Source organism: Lampris incognitus, chromosome 9, assembly GCF_029633865.1.
Source record: "Lampris incognitus isolate fLamInc1 chromosome 9, fLamInc1.hap2, whole genome shotgun sequence".
In the NCBI taxonomy this organism is placed as follows: Eukaryota; Metazoa; Chordata; class Actinopteri; order Lampriformes; family Lampridae; genus Lampris; species Lampris incognitus.
The window spans coordinates 13697800-13725535 of record NC_079219.1 but is presented as its reverse complement, the minus strand read 5'-3'; the positions used below and the strand labels follow the sequence as shown (position 1 = coordinate 13725535).

The following is a 27736-nucleotide window of genomic DNA, read 5'->3' as shown; positions in this document are numbered from 1 at the left end:
AATTATAAGCAAGGAAGAAATAGAATAGAATACACTTTATTTGCCATTGTACATACAAAGTACAACAAAATTCATTCTCTGCATTTAACCCATCCTAGCTGTGTAGCTAGGAGCAGTGGGCAGCCGCCGTGCAGCACCCGGGGACCAACTCCAGTTATTTCCTATTGCTTTGGCCAGGGGCACAGACAGGAGTATCAGCATACATGTCTTTTTTGATGGTGGGGGGGGGGGGACCGGAGTGCCCGGAGGAAGCCTGGGGTTCTAACCCAGGACCTTCTTGCTGTGAGGCAACAGTGGTAACCACTGGGCCACCATGCCACCCAAATACAGATACAATAAGTAAGAGCTTCTCAATATCAGAAGCAAGTCTGACATCAGCTTGACTAGAGAAAGCATCAGCACTGTTAAACAAAGTCTTGATGCATGCTCAATAATCCAGGTAAGAAATTCCAAGAACGTTGAATCAGTTCTTCTTGATACGTTTGTTGACAGATACGTTTCATCACTCAACCAAGTGAAATCTTTTATTGAGCATGCATCAAAACATCTTCAGTCTAAACTGACTGCAGGTATCCCCACCCCTGTAGGTGTCCTACACCCCTGTAGATGGGTGTAGACTCTACAGGCCAGTGGCCACTCTTTCAAGGATGAGGATGTGCACATCCTTGATAGGGAAGAATGCTGGTTTGAACAGGGAGCCAAAGAGGCCATCTATGTGAAGAGGGAAGGACCATCCCTGAACTGTGGGGGGGGGGGGCGCTAACAGTACATCTGTCGCCATCTTACAATGCTGTGATTGCAAACATTCCCAAATCCTCTGTGAATAGTACACATGGCCATTGGTCACATCCATATTTGCATATGAAACTGATCGTTGGTTTCTGTGCTTATGCAACTGTATTGTTTATAAGGGTGGGGATACCTGCAGTCAGTTTAGACTGAAGACGTCACTTAGTTGACTGATGAAACGTATCTGTCAATAAACGTATCCAGATGAACTGATTCAACCTTCGATATTAAACATAAAACTTCTGCTTGGCTACCTCCATCAACGCATGCATATTATCCTGATATACCATCCATCCATCCATCCATTAGCCAAACCGCTTATCCTGCTCTCAGGTTCGCGGGGATGCTGGAGCCTATCCCAGCAGTCATTGGTTGGGCCGCAGGCAGGGAGACACCCTGGAACGGCCACCAGGCCATCACAGGACCGACATACACACACATTCACACCTAGGGACCTAATATACCAGTAAAAATTAAAAATACTCTTACGTGACAAACAAGTGCAGATATATCCTTTGAAATGTTGCTTGGATTTCATAACTTGTGTTAAATATATACTGCAGCAGCAGAGCTGGTAGCCTACAGGCCGCACAGGGTGACCAGTGCGTCACTAATCCCAAGTACTGTCACATAACATACACAAGATCACTGTCCATCCATAAATACATAAAAACTAGGTATATAAACAAGAGTCGCTATTAAACAAGGGGTGGGAATAATTGCAAAGACAACCCGTCTCTTCTGCAGCTTCCCTCAGGAGAGCATTTTTTATTTTATTGTTGCAGTGTCCAGACATGTTGCAAGAGGGGAGAGAAACAATCCAGTCAATAAGAACACTTGATTTACAGTAGTCCTGTACATGACTCTATGGCAACATAGATCCATATTTTGCATTCCAGAAGCATTTAAGACATCACGTTAATTTTCAATCAATAAAAAAAAAAATTACATGGTTTAACATGATTCTAGTTTGTAGTGGACAGTTTCTGCCACACCTAATTTCAAGGGGTAATGAACCTTTTTCCTCCACATAACTTTTTAACTAAAATCATGTTACTATGGTCCTGGGATGTTAGAACCGACTGCCCTCATGATAATTAAAAAAAAAGAAACACCTCAAATGGTCATTCTGAGGGAGAAAATCTGAAGGGAAACTGTACATCGACACCATCCCCCTCCAAAAAGCCTGCTCAATGTGGGGGCATCAATGACGCCGAGACTCATGTGATGTAGGTGACACACATGGGGTCGAGCATATTGAACCAACAGAACAAGAGCCAGGTAGAAAGTCGACACACAGTCAGCCAACCGAACTCTACTAGAGCACCGCCAGCCACCCTCAGCTCCCCAACACCACCACCAGTCTCGTTGACCTCCACCTCTTTCAAAATTTGAGTAGTTGGAGATGGGCCAAAACAAACGTTTCTTTGAGAGAAAAAAAATAAAAATCAAATCATGCCATTCTAAATTCATTTTTATACTTAATTTAGAAGTTATTTCAGAATCAAAATATTTAGTGTAAAAAAAAAAACCCATGTTATATCAACCAGAAAATGTACAACCCACCATTTCTTCTGACACTGCATTAGATATTGCAGCTTAGCGTTGCTGCAGTCTAATTTGCATCAAAATACTAATTTACCCAAAGTGTGGTGGGGAAAAATGAACACTGAGAAAATAACTTTACAACAAAATAAATTTAACTGAAGAAAGTCAAATGTAGAAATCATATCTCTCTCTCACACACGCACACACACGCGTTCTATACTTCAACCATTAAAAAAGAAAAACTTAAAAACATCATTTATAAGAAGTTAGAATTATTTTTGTTTTCTTTATACATAAAATCCGTTATGACAAAAGGTATGGTAGCAGAGTTTAACGACTTCTGGTTAGTTTGTGATGTTTGTTTTGAATATGACCTTTTTACAGCCCATAACTGGGGATGCATCAATCCAGTTTTTTTTTTTCAGTTCCGATCCGATTCCGATACCTGGATTTGGATATCTGCCGATACTGATATCAGTTATTTTTTCCTGAATATTATCATTATTATTATTGTTGTTGGTATTATGTGTAAGGTTACATGAGGCTGTAGTAAACCACACAGCACTTCAGAGCAAAATATATACAAAAATGCATTAAATTTAAACTTATCCCAAAGTAATTTATTTGAAGTGTAGTTTAAGTAGGCTTCATATACAAACAGGTGGAGTGCAAAGTGCGAAGGCAGTTCCTTTAATGTGCTAACTTTAAGTCAAACTTTTTCCCCCCCCTCTCCAAATTACCCAAAATAATTCAAAAAAATTTTCTTACTATAAGACCTATCTTGTAGTCATTTTACATTAAAATGCTACAAAGATTAATATTTTTTGTTGGTGAAAGACACAAAACAACAGACTAACTGGTGATCTGTAAAAGCAACTGGAAGTATGTTGCTCCTGACTAAGCCGGTGTTAAGGTGTCGAGTGATATACACCCGGTCTAGCCTGGCAGCACTGACCCTGTTCCCTGAAACCTCTACCCATGTGTACGGTCTGGTGTTTTGAGTTTTTATTCTGCAAGCGTCAATTAAATCAAATTGTGACAATAACCTGGACAAAGTAAAGGATGATTGTAAATGTGGTTCTTCACTTGTCCTGTCACGAGAACTAGCCGTACATCCCATATCACTGCTATTCTTGCATCCCTCCATTGGCTTCCTGTAAAATGCAGAATAATCTGTAAGATCTTATTGATTACACTCAAGGCAACGCATGATCTTGCCCCAGTTACATTTCTTTTTCTATTTTTTTTGGGGGGGGGGGTGTCCCGTTTCTCCCCAATTGTATCCGGCCAATCAGCCCACTCTTCTGAGCCGTCCCGGTCGCTGCTCCACCCCTCTGCCGATCCGGGGAGAGCTGCAGACTACCACGCCTCCTCCAATACATGTGGAGTCACCAGCCGCTTTTCACCTGACAGTGAGGAGTTTCGCCAGGGGGACGTAGCACGTGGGAGGATCACGCTATTCCCCCCAGTTCCCCCTCCCCCCTGAACAGACGCCCGACTGACCAGAGGAGGCGCTAGTGCAGCGACCAGAACACATACCGGCATCTGGTTTCCCACCTGCAGACACGGCCAATTATGTCCGTAGAGACACCCGACCAAGCCGGAGGTAACACGGGGATTCGAACCGGAGATCCCTGTGTTGGTAAGCAACGGAATAGACCACTACGCTACCTGGACGCCGGCCCGTTACATTTCTGATCTTCTTATTCCTCATTCCACTTCCCGACCACTTTGACCCTCGGTCTTTTATCCATCCCTCACTCTAGCTGCAAAAAAGTTCCATAGATCTGCTGAGTCTTTGGACCGTTTTACGCGGCTTCTAAAACCCATCTTTTCAGGCAAGCCTTTTTATAGATCCCCACGCCTGCCCTGTGTTTTGGTTCGTTTTTAGCTTGGTCTGCTACTCCCTATGCCATGTTTTATATCCATTCAATTTATTTCATTTATTTACTCGTATTTTTCTGGATTGAGTGCAAAGCACTTTGTAACTGTGTTTTTAAACGTGCTATGCAAGTAAAACTTTACTTACTTGCTGTAAGCGCTTTTGAGTGGCTGTTGCAGCTAGAAAAGCGCTATAAAAATGCAACTTGATTGATTGATTGTCAGAGAGCCAGAAGGAGAATGGTAACATCATCCTCCTCCTGGCTCTCGGGTGACAGGCAGGTCCGCCGCCGCCTCCTCCATCACTCGGCGCCTCCTGCCCGGGGTCGGCTGCAGCAGCTGCTAGGGGGATTACTCACGCAGCAGTGCCACCAACTCCACGCACACTGGGTCCCTCTGATACAGTTACGACGTCACCTACAGCCATTTCATCTTTCTCCGAATTACTACGGAGTTTAGGAGACTCCGGGTGTACATTTTGTGGGGTTTCACCTGTTACTACCCCCTAACAGGTTTCACCTGTTACTGCCTCAGTTGCCTGGTCAGCAGCTTCCACATCTTCCGCTTCCTGCTCTCGATGCGGGTTAAGCAAAGCACTTCTGTCTCACATCCCCGCACTCAAAACACTTCATACTACCTGAACTTACATATACCGTTTTGGCTATGGGCTTAAAACTGCATTATTACATTATTTGTAATTCCTAAAAACATCCGACTATGGAATCTGGATCGGTATCTCGTGGATCAGTAACGCCAGCCCGATATCCGATGACAATTGCGTCAGTATCGGCACCCAATACCGATATTGGATCAGATCGGTCCGAACTCTACCCATAACCAATATGGTAATGCTGTGAAGTTAATGAAAGACCTCAACTCATACTCAAAACCTTATTAAAATGATGCATTTCCTTCTTGGGAAAAAAAAAAAATCAAAACTCACCTAAACACTTTCTGATTTCAAGAATTAGATCTCTAAATTACAAAAAAAAAACAATCTTGCCAAGATCAAAATTATACACCTTCTGCCTGTCCCTCGTGCGTTGACCAAAAACAACTATAAGCCCATAATTATCTCTTCACACTTTCGCTCTCAGGCTTCTCCTCTGGGTGGCTCTTCTGATGAGCTTTCATGGTGCGCTCACGGCCAAAGCTTTTACCACAGGTTGGGCAGGAAAAGCGGCCTGCAGTGTGGGCTCGAGCCTTGTGAGCCTCTAGTTGCTCAGGACGGATGAAGCTTTCTTCACATTCTTCACAGGGATGGGCTTTGCGAGGGGTGTGCTTTTCCTTCTTGTGGGTGCGGAGCTGACCCAGGCCAGGGAAGGTAAGGTCACATTCGGGACAAGGGTGTTGACGAGGTGCAACAGGAGCTGCTTTAGCTTTTTTCTCCTTAGCTGGAGCTTGACTGTCATCTTCAGAGCTCTTCCTCTCTGCTGTTACTGATGCTGTCGCTGCCTTAGGGGGACGACCACGCTTTGCGCCACTTGCTTTTCCCTTTGCCTCAACGGGAGCTGCTCCCGTCTCTGCGCTGTTGTCTTTCACAGCCTCCTCTGTTGCCTCACCTTCCTCCTTCTTTTTCCGTTTTCCCTTCTTCTCAGCACCTGCTGTTTCTTCGGTCTTAGGAGGCCGTCCACGTTTTTTGACAGGTGCAGTGTTGCCATTGCAGTGCTCACCTGCTGAGTACTTCTCTTGGTGTACCACCAGGTCTGCTTCTGTTTCAAAGCCCAGGCCACACTTCCTACAGCGATGGGTCTTTATGGGATCTTCCGGTTGCTCTCCCACTTCCACTTCTGGGCGTGGGTGCATTGCCAGGCGGTGAGAGCGCAGCAACGTAGGGCTTCGGAAAGTTTTACTGCAATCTTTGCATACAAACTGCCTCTCTGGACACACTTGTCTTCTATGGGTTGTGAGCTGAGGAAAGGAGGAAAAAAAAAACTTAGGTCAAATATATATATATTCAATACTTTACAATCAGCAATATTGCATGATTTATCCAAACGAAGAGATGAAATTCAAAACATGGAAGTCTAACTTGTTCTGAGTAAATGAAGTCAGTTTTATTTGTATAGCACCATTATCGATTTCTATAATATTCCAAGTGAAAATTTTACACAAAATGTACCTCAGAGAAAGCGCGGAAGCTTTCCTTGCAGTCAACACATTTGAAGGGCTTGTCTTCCTTGCTGTGTGTTGGCTGGTGCTGCGTCAGTTCCTCAGAAGAATGAAAACTGCGATCACACACATAGCAAGTAAACAATGTATTCCCCTGTGAAGGAAACAAACAAGAACCTGATAAATCAAAGGTACAAGTATTTCCCACTGTTCATTGTTTTCACTAATTTACCTGGTTGTGAACAACATAAAACTGGAAACACATATTTCAAGATACACAAAACTAACTGCTCTCCATTATTGTGGGGGCAAGTTTATTTCCGTTTTCCATGTGGCATTTGTAAAAGGATATTGTGCTGTCCACAGATAAATTACATCCATGAATGAGACAACCTTTCTTTACAGAGCAAACAAAATGTAAACAAAATTCAAACATGAACCTCACTCCTCCATATCAGGATGATCATGGTCACTGTAGTTAACCAACAAAATTACAGTCAAATACAACATGTTTTTGGAAAACCATCAAGCAGAAATACCAAATTTAGTTTCAGTGTGAACAATCTAAAACTGTATAAAATATATTACTAAAACATTGTAGCTACCTACTAAAAGTATAGTTACTCTAAATCATAATATAAATGCTCCAAATGTTTTTGAACCAGTTACCTGAGTTTAGGTTCCAATAAATCTGGAACCAGTGCCTAACTGACACAGGTTCGCAACGCCTTTAAATAAAACCAAGCCTACCTGCTGAAGCTGCTGCTTATACTCCTCACGGTGGTTCTTCTTCATGTGCCTTTCTTTAGCTTTGGCGCTACAGAAAGTGATAAAGCACTGAAAACACTGAAGATTCTCGTGTTGGTCTAGGACAGAGGAGGAGAGATCATAACTGAAAAGGTCAAGCTCTGCTCCTTTCACCCAAATAAACACGACACGTGTAATACAACCAGATAACTTACAGGATTGAACAGTGGGAGCAGGAGGTTTAATAGTGATGGGTGTGTACGGTTCAACGGGCTTTTCAGGGGGAACTTGTGGAGGTGGGTCCGGCAATCCCCGTCCCATCACTATCTCCTCTATATTCAAAATGTCTGAGTCCATCCTGGCACACTGGATGGGTATGAACTCGGACCGGACAAGGGCAGCTCAACGTCTGGTTACGTTCAGAAGATGATTGGCGTTCAAAACATTCAGCTAGCCAACTCTTACAACTCACTTTTGGGCAACCTGGAAATGATGACATAGAGAAACAACAGCGAATAGCATGTTAAAAATACATTTAAGGCCGTTATTACGATATTAGCCCGAACTTAGCATTTAGCTATCCGGCCTAGATTTATATGATTAAAACAGCGACCACGTGTTTAGTTGGCAAAACTACAATGATCTGCGAGGAGGTAAACGGGCCCCTTCTTCTCTCGTGTATGTATAACGTACGTATCCTTCAGTGTTTGGTATTCCAAGTGACACACTAGCTAGCTGGCTAGCGAGCGAGCTAGCGTTAGCTGGTCGCTACGTTGTCATTAGCTAACGTATCTCACTGATTGCCATTGGCAGTTCAAAATGGGACCGATGACTTTTTTTAGCTTTCGCACACAAGTTCCGATTCTGTAACATGGCGTTTAGTGTTCGCATTAAATCTATCGCGATCTACTGATGACGCCACACAGAACAAACAACTTGCAGACAAGTTAGATAGATACCACTAAACACTTAACCCGACGCCAGCAACCTACCTCAAACCGCTTTTTGAAAGCAGCAAAAGCGGCGCAGTGAAACAGTTGACCCCAGGCAGAGAAGTAGAACACATAGAGCACGCAGACAGATCCGGGTGCACCGTAGTAATCGCCGGTTCAACTAAAATGGCTGCCATTGGCTATTTGTTTTTGTTGTTATTGAGATATTTATGCACGTGTATAATGTGCAATGGCACAGATTTGGGATGGTAAAGTCAAAGCTTCATGGCGGCTTTAGGATAAAAGGTAGTAGTTATTATTATGTTCAGCCAGTGACGACACCGGGAGCCACCTTAACCAGATATAACAGTTGTAATTTACACAAAGTTAACGTTAAATTATTATTATTATTTTTAGAAAAATATCACAAAAAGTAACTTGTTGAAACAACATTAGCTCAAATCCTTATCATAACCACTACTAAGCCGCTGGTTTAAATGCTCCATCCTATGGTCGACAGGTTGTAGGCTTCCTTTCTGCCAAGTTTGGGCGAGTTTTTTGCGAATTTGAACCCGAGTTGAAATGAACCCGTTCTATTCATTTCAGTTGTATGGTTGATCCCTACCACGTGACATAGTGAACGTCATGAAAAGTAGGCAGGGCCTGTAAGGGCTGTTTTGAAATACCGCGTTCTACCATGCTTACCTTCACAAATTATTGCCGTAAAACAACTATTTAGGAATAAAAACACACCAATAACAAAGGTCTTTTAACATTTTTTAAATTTATTTTCCGAAACTTTAAGTTGAAAATAATAAGACCCACACACAAGCTCAAATACAGAGGCGAATACAAATTCGTCACAATTTTATGGACTATAAACTTAATTTTGATTTTTTTTTCAAAACTATTAAAATAATTTTAACATAATATCTACAACTTCAACTACAGAACATTTTTTGGCAATCCGTCTTTACACATTGTCTTTTGAAGTCAGGTGTATATTACATCTCACAACAAGCCACCTCATGATTGCCGCACAATAATTCTAGAAAAGGAAAAAGGCTGCCGCTGAAGGGCATAGGGAAATTATGAAACAGAGTAGATATTAATAGACCGGAAGAGAATAATAAATAGAAAGTAACTAGGTAATTCTGGCATGACACAACTGGTTTCACAAATTCCTTTGACTGTGAAAATTCAAAAAGCAATTGTGGTTTCGGGAAATACAAAGAAAGACACAACATTTGAGGCATAGTACTCGAGATGTTCTCCCACAGCCTCCAAAACGACACCTTCCCTCTTCTCCCTCGCCAAGCTGCTCTGGCCAATGACCAGAGCCATCGTATCTTATGGATGAATCTGGCAGAGGACTTTCCTTTGCCAGATCTGGGTTGGGGGTCACACTTGATGCATGAGCTTTATGTGAGGGGGGCTGAGGGGGAATGGAGTCCTGAGTGTCTGTACTAGCGGAGAAGATCAAGGCCTTGGACACTTCAAGCCTGAAGGCCATAAAGGTCAGAGGTTCAGAGTGAGTCCCGTGATCCTGCCTGTATAGAAGCCATGAGTTGACCAAAGCCATGTCTGTAAGGTACCACAGCACAGCTTGAGGCCAGCATGTTGGAACTGTGGCAGTGAGTGGGATGCGGTAAAGATTTTGTAAGTCCCTACTCAGGCAAGCTGACTTCTGAGCTTTCTCAAAGTTGTCCATAAGTGATGCATTGTTTCGCTGGCTGGTCCCTACAGTTGAAAGGATGAAGCCCTGATTTGCTCTGCGTAACATCAGCGTTCCATCTGAGCTCACAAACTCATCTCCTATCTGTCCTCTTGCGCCTCCCACCCTGCCTGCACCATGAACGCCAGCAGCTAACAGACGTTCAAGCATTGCAGGTGTGGAGAGTTCTTGCTTACAAAGAAACACCATGCTATCCCTGGGGACAATTTTTTCTACAGCAGCCTCTTTTTCCGAAAGATCCAATGTTAGGTCCAAATGTAGAATTAGACCACCAAATCCAATTAATGTAGTGCAATGCAGAGAAAGATTTTTATTGTTTACCTTTCCAATTGACAAAGAAAGAGGGTATTGATCAACTCCATAATCACCCTCTCGTCTGAGTAGCAGGCATCCTGCCTTGAAACGGTGTAGCAATGGCTGAATCCGCCAAAGTGGATCAGTTTCAGTATTCAGTATACAGTCCTGGTCATCTGACTTATCCCTGTGGCTCTGAAGGGGAACTTGGACATGGCTGCTACTATTGAAACCGCTTTGCACACTGGTTATTGGTGTAGCATGGTGCAAATTTTTTACATTTTTTCCTCTCTTAACAATATTGACTTGGTCTTTTGCAGGAGCATTTAGTTTCAACTTGCGAGACAGTTGAAGAAACCGGGAAAGTGGCATGGTGTCAGCAATAAGAGGTACTTTAGTAAAGTCCTGCCAGTAGAGCTTAACACTGGGAAACTGAAAAAAAAAAAGACAAAAAGCAAAATAATTATGACATAAGATTGAAATAACGGTCAGCATTTGATAATATGAAGAATTATACATTTTATCAAAAATATACTTTTTTTATAAACTACAAAAAAGGGAAAAAGAAACAGTGGGCTGTTAGGGCCAACTTTAAATGACCCCGAAGTGTGTGATGATATCAGATGGTTGAGGAGAGTGTTCCACAGATGTAGGGCAACAAACCAAGAAGTCTGGCCTCTTAGGAATTTGTTAGCTATTTCCTCATGAATAAAAACAAGAACTTGTAGTTTAGTTATCTACTCTGGGGAATAACTAGCCAATGGTGCAACCAAACTGTTGACAATCAAAACAGCAGTCGCACATGGACACTGACCTTCAAAGTTCCCATTGCAATGTGGATTCCGACAAACTGTGCAACCTCTTTGGCTGTGACTGTGTTGGGCATGTTGGACAATTTATTTGTGCACTGGGCAATTTCTTCCCAGGCATCCCAACCATAATACTTAGAGAAGTAATCAATGGGTTCGCTGTCTCCATTTCTTTCTCTTGATGCACTGGGAGAGGGCTGGGTTTCTGATGCTGGAAAGCTAGGGAGAACAGGAAACAAATGTAAGTGAAAAAGAAACCCAGTTAATAAGACAGAAAGAGACAATGATCTGGCATGTGGACAATGAATGTGAATGATGCAGTATTGCCACTATTTAAGCTTTAAATGCATATCAAAAGGAAAAGTCAATGGAAAATTAAAATTTCATTCACTTCACATTTTAGTCACGGCGATTGCATCGCCAGGTGATGTGACGCGCTATGTCGCTCAGTGTCGCCCAGCGACCATTGGAAATGAATGACTTCCGGCCGCTTTGTCGTTCGACATCGCTGCCAGTGTGAGCGCAGGTTACTCGTTATTTTGAAGATGAATTTTCTCTTCTTTTCTAAAATGCGATAGGCCATACGCTGTGTTCGTCGCAAGAGAAAAAACAATCGCTGCAAACTACTCCTATGCTGTCAGTCAAGTTCAAAGTGCTTGCTGCATTTTTTGAACAGTTCAGTTTGAACTTGGCGGCAGTAATGATGGCTACGGCAGATAAAGAGGATTCCTCACCAGAAAAAGAAGAAAGATTCATATCGTTTTAAATGTTTGTTCTGTCTACCGCGCACAAACTTCATCACTGCCTACAAAACGCCGTCCAATCTGAGAAAGCATGGTGAGGTATGTGAACATTTGTTTAATTCCAGATAAACATTTTAAACAATGTTGTCTGTGCTTGTATTAGTTGCAGTTTTTATGAAATGGATTGGTTGGTCAAATGACTTTATGGATTTGCCTGCCAAGTTGCCATATTGGGACCAGGTCCTGTGTGAATCCATTGCAGTATTGACACCTATTTTTAATTTAAATAGAAATTTAATTCAAATTTCCCCAATCATTATATCGTCCGTCCATTGTGGATTGTTTATTAGCCCGAAACCCGCCGTCCACCCTTTTCCTTTTATTTTTTTATGGAGAGTACTATGTGTTTGTAGCTATAGCGTTATAAAGCTTAGTGGTTATTCTTCAATAAGCCCTGTGATGGTCTGGCTGCCTGTCCAGGGTGTCTCCCCGCCTGCTGCCCAATGACTGCTGGGATAGGCTCCAGCATCCCTGTGACTCTGGGTAAGGATAAGCGGTTTGGATAATGGATGGATAATGGATGGATAGATGGACACTTAACATAATTACTGTATTTAAGGTGTACATGACCAATATTTACCCTTAAATTTCTTTATCCTAATGTTAATTAACTTCAAATTACATTTACTGCTGATATGAAAATGCCAAAGAATATAGTCACAAAAAATGCAATTTTTAAAATGGAAGCACAAATACAGCCAAAATCAGCAGATTAGGGTCAGTGATCATAATTTGATTGGAAATGCAAATTACTTACATACACATCCAGCAGACAAATATAATTTTAATTTCGCATCATTATATATAGCGTTAGCCTGCGATGGACTGGCCAGGGTGTCTCCTTGCCTGCTGCCCAAAGACTACTGGCACAGGCTCCAGCATCCCGTGACCCCAATTGGGATAACCGGCTTGGATAATGGATGGATGGATGGATATATATAGCCTTTTGAATACTTTACATCTGTCTGGATAACTGTTTAGCTTGAAAATTTGAAGTGTTAATAAATGGGCTTGTACTGTACTTGTGAGATTGTTCATTTGGCTGCAGTGGGCTATTGTGTTGGTTCTTGTAGTAGCAGGCCATAACATGGGCTTCTGATTCAGGCTGAGGATCAGGGGATTCAAAAACACTTGCGTCTTCTTCATCAGAACTCTGAAGGAGGAAGTCTCGAAGCTCTGGTACATTCTGATGCTCAATGTTTGTCTCAGCTGGAAGAGAAGTTCGCATATATAGTCTAAGTTAAAAAAACAAACAAACCACAAAATGGAGCCTGAAAGAAGCGTATGCCACTTCCCACGAAAATTTGTGATTTATGAAAACAAACTTGACGGGAGAATGTGCGCACCTGTATGGCGCACGCCATTTTCTGCTTTTGTGCGCACATACACTTTTAGTAAGGCTCCTATGCACTGTTTTATAAATGAGACCCCTGGTCAACAGCTGAAGGACTGCGACAAAGCAGTATTACCTATTGTTCAAAATTATATCATAAGGAGCGTCCGGGTGGCATGGTGGTCTATTCCGTTGCCTACCAACACGGGGATCGCCGGCTCGAATCCCCGTGTTACCTTCAGCTTGGTCAGGCATCCCTACAGACACAATTGGCTGTGTCTGTGGGTGGAAAGCCAGATGTGGGTATGTATCTTAGTCGCTGCACTAGCGCCTCACCTGTTCAGGGGGGAGGGGGAACTGGGGGGAATAGTGAGATCCTCCCACACACTACGTCCCCCCGGTGAAACTCCTCATTGTCAGGTGAAAAGAAGCGGCTGGCGACTCCATATGTATCGGAGGAGGCATGTGGTAGTCTGCAGCTCTCCCCGGATTGGCAGAGGAGGTGGAGCAGTGACCAGGATGGCTCAGAAGATTGTGGTAATTGGCCAAGTACAACTGGGGAGAAAAGGGGGGGGGGGGTCTGAAAAAAAATTATAAAACAAACCTCCTGTGTTCTCGGAGTCACTATCCTCTGTTCCTAATGACACCCCTCTCATTCTGGTTCCCTGATTGTCCCCCGTGGCAGGGGTCTCGTCATCTGTTGCAAACAAACAAGAAGAAACAAGACTGAAACATTAGTCTTCAATATGTATACCTAATGTAAAAAAATTGCTATGTTATAAACAGTGGCGGCTGGTGCAAAAATTTTTTTGGGGGGGCGCAATTTACCTTGACGCAGCACTACTGACAGCTGCTTTAATGTCCACACTGTCACAGAGTTATTAAGAAGGACAATGTAGCCTATAGATTTTATCAGGGTTCGTAGACGGTGGATGATTGGCAGTCTAGATGAGGCATCATGGTGGGTGTTAACATGATTGACAGCCACGAGAATTGTCCAGTCACATTAGAGCAAAAAACATTAAAACAATACTAAGTCGCTGCCAATAAAAGTGGGAATGTTTGGGTCGCACAGAACTGCACCCCATGGAAAATCTGAAGAAACCAATCAGACAGCAGCCTCAGGTCACCTGCTCGCCAAAAGTTTGAGGGCTTACATAAGGTATCGTTTGGCCGGCGCACCTCACCCAGGAAGTATATGTATTCAGACAGAAATCAACCAAATACCATTTCAAACCAATATCTAATAGCTGCTGACAGGTGCTCAAAGACTGAAAAACACTTTTATTTCATAATCATTTGCATTATACAACTAAATTATATTTGACATGTTGAAGTAAATTTTCACGTCTTGATATTTGAAAGGGGCAGAGCCCCAGCGTCCTGTACTGGCCAGCCACCACTGGTTGTAAGTCAATGAAACCATAACTTACATAAACCACCATCACCTGGCGGATGTTCTGTTTGATTAAGTCCATGAAGAAGTCTGGTATCGACAGACATGCTCAGGTTTAATACACTACTGTCACTCTGAGAGGCTCCCAAAAGAACCTCTCGCTCCTCTTCTTTCACCGGGAAGAAGATGCACTGTTTGTTCCCTAAGACAGGGGCTATACTGGAGACTGTGGTCCTCTCCTTGTTTCCAGTCTCTGAAAGCAAAAAAAAAAACAAAAAAAAAACAGTCTGTCTTAAAAACCAAAAGTCTAAAAAGAGGCATACATGCTTTTTTTCCAGCCCACCTTCAAAGAAAATAGATCGTTTTCAAATACAAAATATGGAATATGGGATCTATTAAACAAGTTATATAGTTAACTTGATCATAACCTCCGTATTGGAAACTGCCATTATACAATTCTATATGTTCTGCAATTATCCTATTTTTTACCCCAAAACTTACGTGGACAAGAGCTGCCTGAAATGTCTATTTGTTCTACATTCCATTGAATGTGTCTGCTTTCTTGGGTTGCTTGAGGATCATTAAGGATGAGGCTGCTCTCCTGCTTCACGAGAATAGTCCTTACACCTCGCTGGTGCTGTGGCTGTATGTCCACTCTCTGTCTACTTTCACAAGTGTGTACTACTGGTGGTGGCTCTGATATATTATCCTCAATTTTTATCTCCTGGATTTCACTGTCTTCCCTTAACACCATGTCATTCTCAGCAGTGCCATCTGAAACCTGTAAAAAAAGAATTACAATTATTACAATCTGCTGTGCTAATTAAACAAACTAACATTCGTTAAGACAAACATATGCTGACCTTTACCTGTGTGTAACTGTTTCTTGTTGCTAACAGGCATCGCTCTTGATCACCGACCTCTCTCTGATTGGAAGTAAGGAACCTCTCAAGTATGATGCATGGAGACTGTTCAGTTCCTCTGTCTTGTTCCTCTACTCCCTTCAGCCCTAGCCCTTTCTCTGACATCGATACCGCAGCAACATTGGTAGTAGCAGAATCCAGTTCAAAGACAACCTGTTCTTTGGAAGACGACTCTAATGAAGGCATGGGTGCCACATAAGTGGGAGAAACCAAACTTTTGTTGGGCTCAAATCTTGAGGGGCTCTTTGGCTGTGAATTCTGGGATTGTGACAGTGCATGGCAAACGCTGATGGTCTCACCGTTATCGCTGATATCACAATCAGTGGTAAGCGAATATTTTTCATAGACCACCTGACATTCAGACTCTTTCTCTGCTTCTGTTCCTTTGACATTTGCTCCCTCTGAACTTCTGGATATAATGCCCCTTCTTAAATGTCCTAGTCCTCCTCCCTTATCAGTTGACACACTCATCCTTCCAACTGACTTTAATCTTTCCTCTTTTCTCTGCAATACACTTTCCTCCTCCTCTTCATCTTTGATTTGAGCCTCATAGGTGAAACGGGGAGCAATCTGCAAACTTAGGTTTACATGAGCTGTCTTTTCATTAGTCCGAGCAGCGACTATAGGTGTGTCGGTGCTGCTAGTTTCTAGATTATCTGTTCCAACAAGCTCATTTTGGGAACCACTGTCATGAAACAAGGTTGAGTCATCTTTCTCACTCTGCTCCCCAACAGTGACAAGATCTACGTCAAGAAGTAAATCCTCCTTAACATCTTCATCTGTGGTACCCTGGACTTCAGATTCCGGAATGGGAGGCAAATAATTCTTAGGGATATCTTCTCTGTTGGCTTGACATGTTGCCAAGGACCCTCTTGCCTCAGAGTCCTTTTTCTGAGAACTTTTTAAAGATGTTTCAGATGTAAAATTTGGATGGAAACCAATGCTTGACTCAAGAGTTTCCATTTGACCAGATTTTGACCAGAGTGATGAAAGGTCTGTAAAGATTTGTGCTGAATGCATTGGGGGCTCCTTAGCCGTTTTCACAAATGTTGTTATATTTGACATGGCTACATTCACACTCTTCTCCTCAAATCCACTCATTTCAACATCTGCAGAAGTCAAATGTAAAGAAGGGGAGGGATTAAGGGCTGGAAAAGAGACACTCCTTTCTCTGCCTTCTAAAGATATCTCTCTCATCTCAACCTCAGTGTCCCAATCTGTGGCAGGATTAGTCATCCCAATAATATTGTTGGTTAGTTTTGGAGGCTGGCAAAGATCTAACCTGGAGACCCCCTCAAAGATGTTCCCATTTGTGTAAGTGAGGCCTGGGCTCTCTACAGCGTGCATCATAGTCTTGTGTTCCTGAAGTGAAGAGACTTCGGAAAATCTCTCCCCACAGTCCTTACACTCTAAAGCACGCCAGGAATGAGGGGAAGTTATCACTCCCTCAGCCTCTACCTGCAAAGAGGCTTTACGTTTTCTGGTGGTCTTGGACTTGGTGGGTAGTGGTTCAGGTGGTGAAGAGGATACCAAGAGAGAGGACATCAATGAAAGAGATTTCTGGTCATTTTTGGATCTCCCTCCTTTCTTCTTACCTCTAGTTGCTAGCAGGTTTTGAGGCTCACTTGTATTGTCTCTCTGTTTGAGTTTGATATCAATCTGACGAGAGGTGTTTTGGTGCCAGCGAGGTGGAGCATCCAGTGTCTGGCCTGGTGCCTTTGAAGGGTCTAACTTGTAAACTTTCAGCTGGGGCTGTTTATGACCTTTTAATAGGAGTAGAGAGTCTTGTGTAATTTTTTGGGAAAGGATGCTTGCGGATCCCTTATTCATTTCTGTATTATTTTGCCCCTTTGTGAGTTTTCTCTTTCTCCCCTTACTTGTCAGTCTCCCATCTTTTGTTTTCTTGGGCTGGCTTTTTTGCATGATTTTTTGTTGCCTTTTCTTTTTAAGTACTGGTGCAGCCACAAGCACTTGTTTGTTTCTTTGCTCCACACTCTCACTAACCATATCTTTTTGCTTTTTTAACTTCTTTTTTCTGGAAGTTTCTTTAATTTCTGGTACATTTGAATCTTGTATTAGGGAAGCTGGTTTTGTTTCAACTGATTCTTTCTTGTCTCTTTTTGCTTTCCTTCCTTTCTTTTTTGAAGGCACTTTTGTGTCTGACAGACTTGTCTCTGGGGTTTTATCACCAATGAGTCCTTGTTGGGTTGACTTACATGGCTTTGATGGCTTCTTTTGTTTTTTGTTTTTTGGACCAAATTTGACAACAAGATGGGACTCTTCTCTTCTTTGGCGTTTGGCAGGTTTCTCACCAATTTTTAAATCTTTTTTTTTCCTTGAACCTGTAATTTCTTGCATGTATTCTTGGAAAATAATGTTCCTTACTGACTTTCTTTTCCGTACTTTGACTAATTCTTGAGCCGACATTACATTTTCGTTTGAGTGTGATATCTGTTGCACCTGCTTAGTCTGCAACATTGAAAGGACCTCTTCTTTTGCAGATGACTCATCTACTCTGCACAACTTCTCAGGCTGCTTCTGAGTCTCTCTACTGTCCGTCGGTGATTTCACTGATGGTTCCTGTTCAACTTTCTCATGTGTCTCTTCTACTAAGGTGCTCTCCATTACAGAATGGGCATGATCCAGCCTTACTGTCTGCAACTGTGAATCAGCCTCTGTTGTAGGATTAGATTGGGATTCACTTGGGGTTTGTGTCACTGTGTCTGTTTGGATGAAAGTACAAGTAGAAAGGTCCTGCTTGTCTGTCTGTAAAGCTGTCATTTCCAACTGAACTGTAGGTGTGAGTAATGGAACGGATAGATTTGTGTCCTGTTGAGACACTTCAGTTTCATTAGACGTCTTCTCCAGTTCAGTGGTTGGTACTAGTGAGGAGGACGACAGTTCTCTTTGCAGTACAGAATGGGTTTGTTCCAACTCCACAGTTGGAATCAAGGCAGAGGTTAGTTCTAATATGACTGTTTGCTCAGGGTTTTGTTTGATGTCAGTTATCTCACTGTGATTAACCGTTTGATCCATAGGTTGAATTTCGCCAATCTCAGTCTCTGGAGGAAACTGATGTACCATTTCTATCTCTTGCCCTCCTGTTTGCTCATGCTCAACAAGTTTTAAGCTTATATTTCCAGGTGGTGCAATCTGAGGCGTTTGCTCATGCTCAACAAGTTTTAAGCTTATGTGTTCAGACGGTGCCATTTGGGGTGTTTGCTCATGTGCAACAAGTTTTAAGCTTATGCTTTCAGATGGTGCCATTTGGGGGCCTAGCTCTGGAAATGAAGAGTTTTCCAGCTGTCCATCTGGTGTAATAGGTTCTAGTATAATGGTTTGTTCCATTGAATCACATGGGTTCTTCGAAAATTCCTGATCCACAGTCTTAGATTGTTCTACCTGTTTTCTATTTAATACATCCATCTGTGGCACAGCTAGATTCACATTAATAGGTTCCCCCCGTCCTGGTATCTGTTGAAGATCCAGTGGTGGAGCATGAGGTGGCACCTGTCCCAGAATAACGACTTGGTTGACTTTCTGCACATTTCCCAGCGATTCAATCAGTCTGCAAATTTGCTCCGTGTCAATGTTAGCGTCAACTTGTTGAAGAGGTCCAATCGGCTCCACATGTAGAAGTGTTGGTTGGCAAACAGATATTGGTGTTATAATAGGTATACCTTGTTTCACTGGCTGCTCAGCTGAGACGGTGTTACTGGGTAACAGCAACAAATTGTGCTTGGTTTTCATGTGATGTAACCGTGTCTTGGTGGTCTTGAAGGTAGCTTTGCATATAGAACAGGGATATTTTATTGTAGATATATCTGTAAAAAAGAGGAAAAATGTTTCACATAAAAGCAATATAGTAGTATCACTTAGTATGATCTAAATATATATAAATATATATAGCTTTTTTTTTCCGGAAACCATCAATAGTGGAGATAAAAGTGCTCAACAAATGAGGAGCGAAATATTAAGATAGATCTTAAGATTATTATGAATATTAACGCCTAAGACATATAGATAAATAAATATATATATTAAGATAAATACATAAATATATACTTAGTGTAGTAGTATCATTTCTCATAAAAGTTGTACATGCTTTTCTCTGTTCTCGGCTTGACTATTGCAACATACTTTACTCAGGTATCAGCAAGGGTTCGCTCCACTGTCTGCAGTTGGTACAAAACACCGCTGGTCAGCTCATTACTGGGACAAAGAGGCATGATCACATCACCCCTGTGCTTGCCTCCCAACACTGGCTCCCTGTTATATTTTGTATTGATTTTAAATTTATATTGCTCACTTTTAAGGCCTTAAATGGTCTTGCTCCTACATGCAGTTCTGATTTATTGACCTGGTATACGCCCTCTCGACCATTAAGATCTGCAGATGGAGCCCTGCTGGTTATTCCCAGGTCTTGGTTTCTTACAAAGGGTTATCGGGCTTTTGCTGTTAGAGCCCCCACACTATGGAACTCTCTCCTGTTGAACTAAGACAAACCAAGTCTCTCGCTTCTTTATCTCATCTTAAAACTTTTCTTTTTGTTAAGTCTTTTACAAATGTTTAAATTCATTCATTCATTATCCAAACTGCTTATCCCACTGAGTCGTGCGGGTGCTGGAGCCTATCCCAGCAGTCATTGGGCAGCAGGCGGGGAGAGACCCTGGACAGGCCGCCAGGCCATCACAGGGCCGACCCACGCACACATTCACACCTAGGGACAATTTAGTATGGCCGATTCACCTGACCTACATGTCTTTGGACTGTGGGAGGAAACCGGAGCACCTGGAAGAAACCCAAGTAGACGCGGGGAGAACATGCAAACTCCACACAGAGGACGACCCGGGACGACCCCCAAGGTTGGACTACCCCAGGGCTCGAACCCAGGACCCTCTTGCTGTGAGGCGACGACGGTAACCACTGCGCCACTGTGCCGCCCAACATTTATAAATGTTTGGCATTTGTTTTTATTTATTCATACCATTTTTAATTTACTCTTACTTATTTGGTTTTATTCTTATTTTTGCTTTGTCTGGTTTTCTTTCTTTGTAAAGCACTTTGTAACATTGTTTTAGGAAAGTGCTATATAAATAAAAGGTATTATTATAACAGAAAGAATCACAGTGTGGGAAATAATATAATTGTGTTGGGAAAAAAATTGAAAAAATACTATTTATCATTTTTACCATGTAACATATGAAAACATGCTTCTGAAGGGTTGTTTTATTTGCCAATAAATCTGATCAATTTGTCTTACTGTTATTTTTCTTCTGCTGTGCATTGACAGTGGCATTTCCTCCATCATCTTCTGTACCCTCTGGTGAGTGTAACGTCATATGTTTCTGGAGAGCCTTGGACATGCTGAACCTCTTCCCACACTCCTTGCACACATACGGCCTTTCTCCCGTGTGCGTGCGTCTGTGATACTTAAGTAGGGTTAGTGTTTTGCAGGGTTTTCCACAGTCCGTGCAGGCATAACCATCCTGGCCAAAGTGGATTTTTTTATGAAGGGTGAGCTCTGATGACTTTTTGAAAGCCTGACTGCAGATTGGACACCTGAAAGGTTTCCTCTCTATGTGAGCTTTCTGGTGGGCCATGAGCTCTGCAGAGTTAGTGAACTGGCGGTCACAAACATAGCAGGCAAAAAGGGCATTCCTTAATATACACTGTTCATATTCTGCCGGGTGGCTCAATTTGAGGTGACGCTCTTTGCTCTTGTGGTCGCTGAAGATTATATGGCACTGCATGCACTGCAGTGAGAGCTGAGATGCTGGAACACAAGGGGTCATATGGGGAAGAAAGAATGCATACTTTTAATGATTTGAAGCAAAGTCACAGGAGAGTTTAATGAATGAATTAACTATTTAATTTATTTATTTATTGATGGCATAAAAACTACAAAGCTTTTTGCTAGAAGAAGAAGAAGCCAGTGCAGCTGGGAGTTAGTGAAGGTAATTATGATCCCAACTGATGAGGGCAGCAGTAGCTTGGAGTTAAGATAAGCAAACATTACACAAATTTTGCTTTTGTTTTTACTTGACAAATAAGTTTGCATATACAGCAACTTTTATCAATATTTTTGATGGGAAGGCAATAAGTATTTCAAGATTTGCTGTCTGCCCATTAGTACAGCTTAGGTACTCTGCTACAGTTGAATACTTCAAGTTGGCTTACAATACCAGGCTCTTTAGCAATGATGTTCCACAAGATGTGTATTTCTTTATCCCCCATGCTCCACTATAACCTCCCCTAAACTGTTGCTTCCCAAGATGAGTAAGTGGCCTCTTAAGTGTAAAAGGCATGCTGAACTACATCAGGGCAGTTTAGGTACTCACATGAGAGAGGCATAACCACTGCCTTGGACATGTCCATTTTCAGGGGATCAGTTCTGCACTTTTTGGGAGGAATATATTTCCTTCCTTCAGGTACCGTTTGGTTCACCTTTTTCACCCCTTGGCTATTGCCGGATGAATCCGGGTCCCCCTCTGTGTCGCGTTCGTTTTCCGCCGCTTGTGTCACTGTCACGCCTGCCTGTGTTTGTGCAACATTTCCCTCCAAACACTGTGTGCTGCTTCCACTCTCATCTGCTGGGACAACCGTCTCACTCTCTGTTATGTGTAGCCCTGTCACACTCTGCAATGCGTGTGTCTCCGGCTCACTCTCCGGTAATCCCGGGTTTGGCTCCAGTGGCCTAACAGCCGATCCTCCCTTCACCATATGTGTCACTGTTTGACAGTCTATCAGCTGTGTCCCAGCGGTTCTGTCAGACGTGTGCGCTGCTGATTCAGTAGCCACCGTTTGTGATCCGCTCGTCCTAATTGTCTGAACCTGACTCTGCATGGTTCCGAATGCCCTGGTCTCTCAGTTACGCCTAAACGGGGGTCTCTCTGAGACGAAGAGCCTGTAAATAGAAGCCGACAGAACACAAACATGTTTCCAACATGGCAAGAAAACCCATTGTTATATAAAAAAAAATAGAATCATCTTAACATCATTTTATTGTGGTCATGCTGCCTCTTGGATTGAGTTTATTTCCACTGAATGGCGTCAACCGCGTTTAATGGAAGAATCGGGGATCTTTGTGCTCCGTCCAAACTAGGAGACCACAACGAAAGGACTTGAAATACAACAAAAGACCTCCAGATGAGGACAGGCGTCGGTTGCGGCGCATCATAACCTCCATTCAGCGCAGGTTATATCGTGAAACTCGAGGGCTGAGGATGGTCATGAAGTGCTTATTCCCCCCACCCCCCACCTTCTTAACCGTAACCATTACCAGAAATATTAACGTGCCTGGTCTACACAGCCGATTTGAAGCGCCAAGCTAATCATATTTGCATTTGCATGTGGGGGGCTAATCTGCTACGCAGCCCAACCCACAACAACCTCTTGTGTCCGTCCTTTCAGGGCACACATACACACACGCCCGCGACTACACGAACGCAGTGTGATGCAAATATATTACCTGGAACGATTCATCCGCCCCAAACATCTCCGCGTCGCTGAGCACAAAGCCAGCTTTAGCAAGCTGCAGACATGGTGACGTCACTCGCAAACAAGGAACCACGGGAAATCGTGGAACTTGGGCTCATCTCCGGGCTCGTCTCGGATCTCGGGGGTCAGCGGTGATGAGGGTCCTTCAGAAATGATGTACAGAAAAAAGAAAGAAAGAAGTGCTGTACAGTAGTATGCACCCAGTTGGTGGGGGGGGGGGGTCTACACCCCTCTAACCGCCAGCAGGGGTGAGGGGGGGTGAGTCCTTGCTTTGGAGGAGGGTAATGATTGTTTTGGGGGGTTTTTTTTAGGGGGGGGGTTGTTTTATTTTTCCTTTTTGTTTTACTTGTACAGGAGTTTCGTTGCAAAATTAAAAGATGTGCTGTCTTATTTACATACTCTGTTTGGTTACAGAAACTTAACAAAAATAATATGCTGTTGAGAAGTTTTTAAAAGATCATGGGATTTGGAGTTTTAAGTCAGTCGTCGTTCATTTAGTGAGTTGCTCGAGACCCTGTATCTTTCAAAGGATGTAGACAATGCTGAATCATAAAAACCAAATAAGAGTAAGTATTAATGTCTATTATCTAGGATACCTTCATACGTCGATAAATAAGATAAAACTTTTGTTGGTTCTCCACCTACAAGGTAGTCCAAATGAATACACCAGAAGATAAATCAAAGTCAGACTGAAATCCAATGCAGCCAACTAAGCTTTCTCTTACAGTGTTCGGCTTATTAAAGGTATTGTGCCATTAGATACGTGTTTTTCAAAGTGTGGGCCAGGTCTTGATTACATTTCAAATAAGCCCCCTAATTATTTTCAAGAAATATTACATGCTGTGGGCGGCACGGTGGTGCAGTGGTTAGCACGGTCGCCTCACAGCAAGAAGGTCGTGGGTTCGAGCCCCGGGGTAGTCCAACCTTGGTGGGTCACCCCAGGTCGTCCTCAGTGTGGAGTTTACATGTTCTCCCCAAGTCTGCATGGGTTTCCTCCGGGTGTTCCGGTTTCCTCCCACAGTCCAAAAACATGTAGGTCAGGTGCATCGGCCACACTAAATTATCCCTAGATGTGAATGTGTGCGAGTGTGTTGGCCCTGTGATGGACTGGCGGCCTATCCAGGGTGTCTCCTCGCCTGCTGCCCAATGACTCCTGGGATAGACTCCAGCATCCCCATGACCCCGAGATCAGGATAAGTGGTTTGGATAATGGATGGATGGATTACATGCTGCCAAAGCCTTCTCAAGTCCATTGAAAAACATACATGATGAATAAAACACTGAAGGATAGTAGTATAATATCATAAAACCATGATAAATTTGGCCCTAGCCAACACAATAATTAGTAAAATCAGTTTGGGGGTCACAAAAAAAATTGTTTCTTAAACTTTGGGTCTCCTAGAATAAAGTTTGAAAACCACTGCATTGGATGTTGCCTGCATGAGATGTTGACTGCTTATCTGCTGAAAAAGGAAGTGACCCTTTCTTCTGGCTTGCTGAGGCACGTAATGCCCACAAATCCACTGTAGGTTAGTGAGTTGATACGCTTTTCCAGGCCTTATTGACTCACCCTAACAAAATCTGAGAGCAAGATATAATGAGACACTAGTCCTCCACAGACGTTTTTCTGAAATACTTTTTGGGAAAAAGAAAAACATTTTGTCACACAAGAGTACATGTCAAGCATTAAATCGACATATACTAAGTTACTAATTTGAGTTAGTAACTCAGAATACTGAGCAAATTAGATTTGAAAAGGACTCTCACAGCCTGCCACCAAAAAAAAACAAAATCTTACCGCAGATGTATAAATAGTGACTTAGCATATTGTTACTCAACTATGTGCCGTGGCGGCCCTTGTGTATTTTTTTATTTTGTTATACTTTATAAATCCCTCTGGGGAAATTCTTCTCTACATTTAACCCATCCTAGCTGTGTAGCTAGGAGCAGTGGGCAGCCGTGCAGCACCCGGGGACCAAGTCCAGTTCATCTTGCCATGCCTCGGTCAGGGGCACAGACAGGAGTATTAACCCTAACATGCATGTCTTTTTGATGGTGGGGGAAACCGGAGCACCCGGAGAAAACCCACCGCAAACACGGCGAGAACATGCAAACTCCACACAGAGGACGACCTGGGATGACCCCCAAGGTTGGACAACCCTGGGGTTCGAACCCACGACCTTCTTGCTGTGAGGTGAGAGCGCTAACCACTGCGCCACCCAAATACTGTGTATACTGGTTTTCATTCCAACCTAACACTAAACCAGCTGCTTTTACTACCAAATCCTCACCTGTCTGAAGAAACATGTGCTAATCAGTGAAATCAGCTGGTGTAGTGTTAAGTTGTAATGAAAACCAGCATACACATGATCTTCCATGGCGCATAGTTAAGTACTACTGCATTAGCAGATACTTTTAAAGCCTAAATTTGAACCTAAACACTCACCCCTCAAGGTCATCTTGCTGTACAGGGAAGTTCCCCTCTGACATGCTTCATTTGGGTGTCTAGAAAGGCACTATATAAATGTAATGATTATGATTATGATTATTTAGTGCAAGTGCAACTCTGCCTCTTCATCAAAATCCATATCACATTCAACACATTCCCATTCCCAATGTTTTTTTTCGCATCTCACCAACAGCCACAAAATGACTGTCACTATCAGTCTTGAATTGACCATTTTAGATTCTCTGCACTCCCACTCATTCCAACTAATCTTCCAAGTTTCCTCCTTTCTATCTGGCTATTCCACACACACCTTTATTTACACCAGTAAAAATCACCCTTTTCAACTCAGTCACCATCCTCCCTTCATGTGTAACCTCCTTTGTCCCTCATGGAGTTTTACCTGACCCAACATATACTCCAATGTGCTTTTTTTCGACATGTGATCAGATTGCCAAGTGGAGAGAAGTTCTTCTTGCAGAGTGAGCAATGCAAAGATATGGCTTCGATGTGGATGTTGAAGTGATGACGAAGCTCAACGTGCACAGAAAATTTTGGAGCAAATGGTGCACATGAAATGCTTGAGGTTGTTGCCCTGCAGGTGACTTTCTCATTTTTGAAGCCCCTGGCACAAATTAAGGCCTTGTGTTTATGGAGAGCAAGGTGACCCAACCATGTCAGCAGGGAACTGAAGCTTTTGTTGCACTGAGCACAAATTAGAGGGGTGGACTGTGATGGTAAAGTAGGCCTGTGAACTTTCAGATGGGCCTGTAGAAATAATAGCCTGTCAAGTGACATCTCACCATCTGGACAAGAATATCTGGGTGGTTATCTTTCTTCCTAGCTTAGGTTTCATTCGTCTTCAGGTGGTTTCTGAACGATTCCATGTAGGAATACTCTCTCCCACAGACAGAGCGAGCAATAACTTTCTGGGAGTTATCGAAGCCCATTATCCTGTTCATTTGATGACCTGGGACCGATTTGGAAGCTTTTACGTGCAAGGAATTGTCCAAAATGTCAACATCATTGTCCACATCTATGTCACTGCTCTCTGCATCGTTGACATTTTTGTTCGGTTTAACTTTGTCTTCACTTCGTTGCCTTTTTTTTCAAGGGGCGCTTCATCTGGATTGCTGTTCTCACTTTCAAGCATGTCTTTTTGTGATGCGTCTTCTAGCTTCTTCCCTATCTTCAGTCAAGATGTGCTTGTGCAGGTGGAATTTGAAGATTACCCAGTGTGTAAACTCTAGCCCACAGTGGTGGCTTATGAGGCTACGCTGTTTTGCTGGGAAAGACATACAGGATGACCACATTAATTCAGGCATTTTTTGCAAACAAAATACAGAAGTTGCTGTAACAAAAGGTCCACTATATTTGGATTTTCCTGGCAAATTAGATGGATGGGCATTCATTCAGTTCAAAATATTTTAAAATTCAAAGTATTTTTTTTGCCAGCAAGTACATCAACTAACATCTATCTTGTCATTTAAATTATCTAGAATAAATCAAATTTATCCATTTATTTCTCTATGCATCCTTATAATGTGCAACATTTGGATTATGTTACCTGACTGAAAAAAGTCATCACTACTGGAAATGTTTCCAGCTTGTAGATGCGGAAGGGAACATAAACTTACAATGCTGAATTGCAGTCGTTTTCTTCATTTGTGGATGGGATCAGTACACTCCATCTCAAGAACAAATCCCCTCTGATCTCTCTATACCCTCCAGATATGCCCTGGTTATTCGAGCATCGCTAGTGAAGACATCACATTTAGTGTTCGAGATGTATAGCTGTAAAGCTCAGTGGAATATCTATCAGTGGTGGGAACCTAGTAGGCTGTTGAAAACATCCAAGCATGAGAAAACGCTTAGCTCATGTTGCACAAGCTAGAAAAATACAAGATCTTAAACTATCTTTTTGGGCAACTCCGAATATGGAAGTCCTGCCCGGCGGTTTAAATCCATTAATGATTTCGAATATTTTTATGGTCAGTGGTCAAATTTGTGTATAATGCAGTGCTAGTAGTGTGTAATGAAGCTGTAACCAATGTTTTCATCTCAAAAATCATGCATATTAGAAAAAGGTTACAAAATAATTATTAGTCTTTATTTTCAAATTCGCATGGGGTTGTGGGCTGGGTATGAGACAAGTATATCATAATTAGACTAATTTCAGCAAGCCAAAATGTCCAAACCTATTTGCAACAAGCTTCAGCAATCTTGCATATAATACAATGAATCACACAAAGTGCTGCAGTTTAATTCTGACATGATAATAATTTGCAAAATCAGTCAAACTTATAAACGAAGCGCATACAAAACTGTCATCTTGGGAAAAAGTTTATGAAGACATTAATGCGCTTAAGAAAAGAACTGAAACAGTGTGGCAATAATGACAACTATACTAATGGTTAAGTTTTCACTAAACAGCTAACACATAACCAACATAAAGCCAAGAATTGGTCAATCCATTTGAAGAAGGTTA

At 42.5% G+C, this 27736-nt stretch overlaps 2 protein-coding genes across 2 annotated transcripts; both read right to left on the bottom strand.

Annotated features, from left to right (window-relative positions):
• Nucleotides 1-1530: 1530 nt before the first annotated feature.
• LOC130117819 (zinc finger protein 267-like) lies at nucleotides 1531-8125 on the bottom strand. The gene is made up of 5 exons (XM_056286060.1): nucleotides 8070-8125; nucleotides 7293-7560; nucleotides 7081-7196; nucleotides 6341-6484; nucleotides 1531-6129 (listed from the first exon to the last, which is right to left on the bottom strand). Exons 2-5 carry the CDS (start codon nucleotides 7432-7434, stop codon nucleotides 5290-5292), a joined length of 1242 nt encoding a protein of 413 aa, XP_056142035.1. The 5' UTR covers nucleotides 7435-7560; nucleotides 8070-8125; the 3' UTR covers nucleotides 1531-5289.
• A 656-nt stretch (nucleotides 8126-8781) lies between these two features.
• On the bottom strand, nucleotides 8782-14977 carry LOC130118410 (uncharacterized). The gene is made up of 6 exons (XM_056286856.1): nucleotides 14881-14977; nucleotides 14417-14632; nucleotides 13588-13680; nucleotides 12673-12859; nucleotides 10853-11066; nucleotides 8782-10470 (listed from the first exon to the last, which is right to left on the bottom strand). The coding sequence occupies exons 2-6, from the start codon at nucleotides 14484-14486 to the stop codon at nucleotides 9184-9186; spliced, it is 1851 nt and encodes a 616-aa protein (XP_056142831.1). The 5' UTR covers nucleotides 14487-14632; nucleotides 14881-14977; the 3' UTR covers nucleotides 8782-9183.
• Between the last annotated feature and the right edge of the window lie 12759 nt (nucleotides 14978-27736).

Bases quoted from the DNA above. Each gene is read 5' to 3' on its own strand.
- LOC130117819 (XM_056286060.1), bottom strand. From the start codon at position 7,434: ATGGACTCAGACATTTTGAATATAGAGGAGATAGTGATGGGACGGGGA. The intron at 7,197-7,292 runs GTAAGTTATCTG...CCTCTGTCCTAG, and splicing joins TGCTCCCACTGTTCAATCCT to ACCAACACGAGAATCTTCAG. The intron at 6,130-6,340 runs GTACATTTTGTG...TCCTTTCCTCAG, and splicing joins GCTTCCGCGCTTTCTCTGAG to CTCACAACCCATAGAAGACA.
- LOC130118410 (XM_056286856.1), bottom strand. From the start codon at position 14,486: ATGTCTGTCGATACCAGACTTCTTCATGGACTTAATCAAACAGAACAT. The intron at 13,681-14,416 runs GTAAGTTATGGT...TGTTTGCAACAG, and splicing joins GCCAGGTGATGGTGGTTTAT to ATGACGAGACCCCTGCCACG. The intron at 11,067-12,672 runs GTACAGTACAAG...TGTTCTCCCTAG, and splicing joins CCAAATGAACAATCTCACAA to CTTTCCAGCATCAGAAACCC.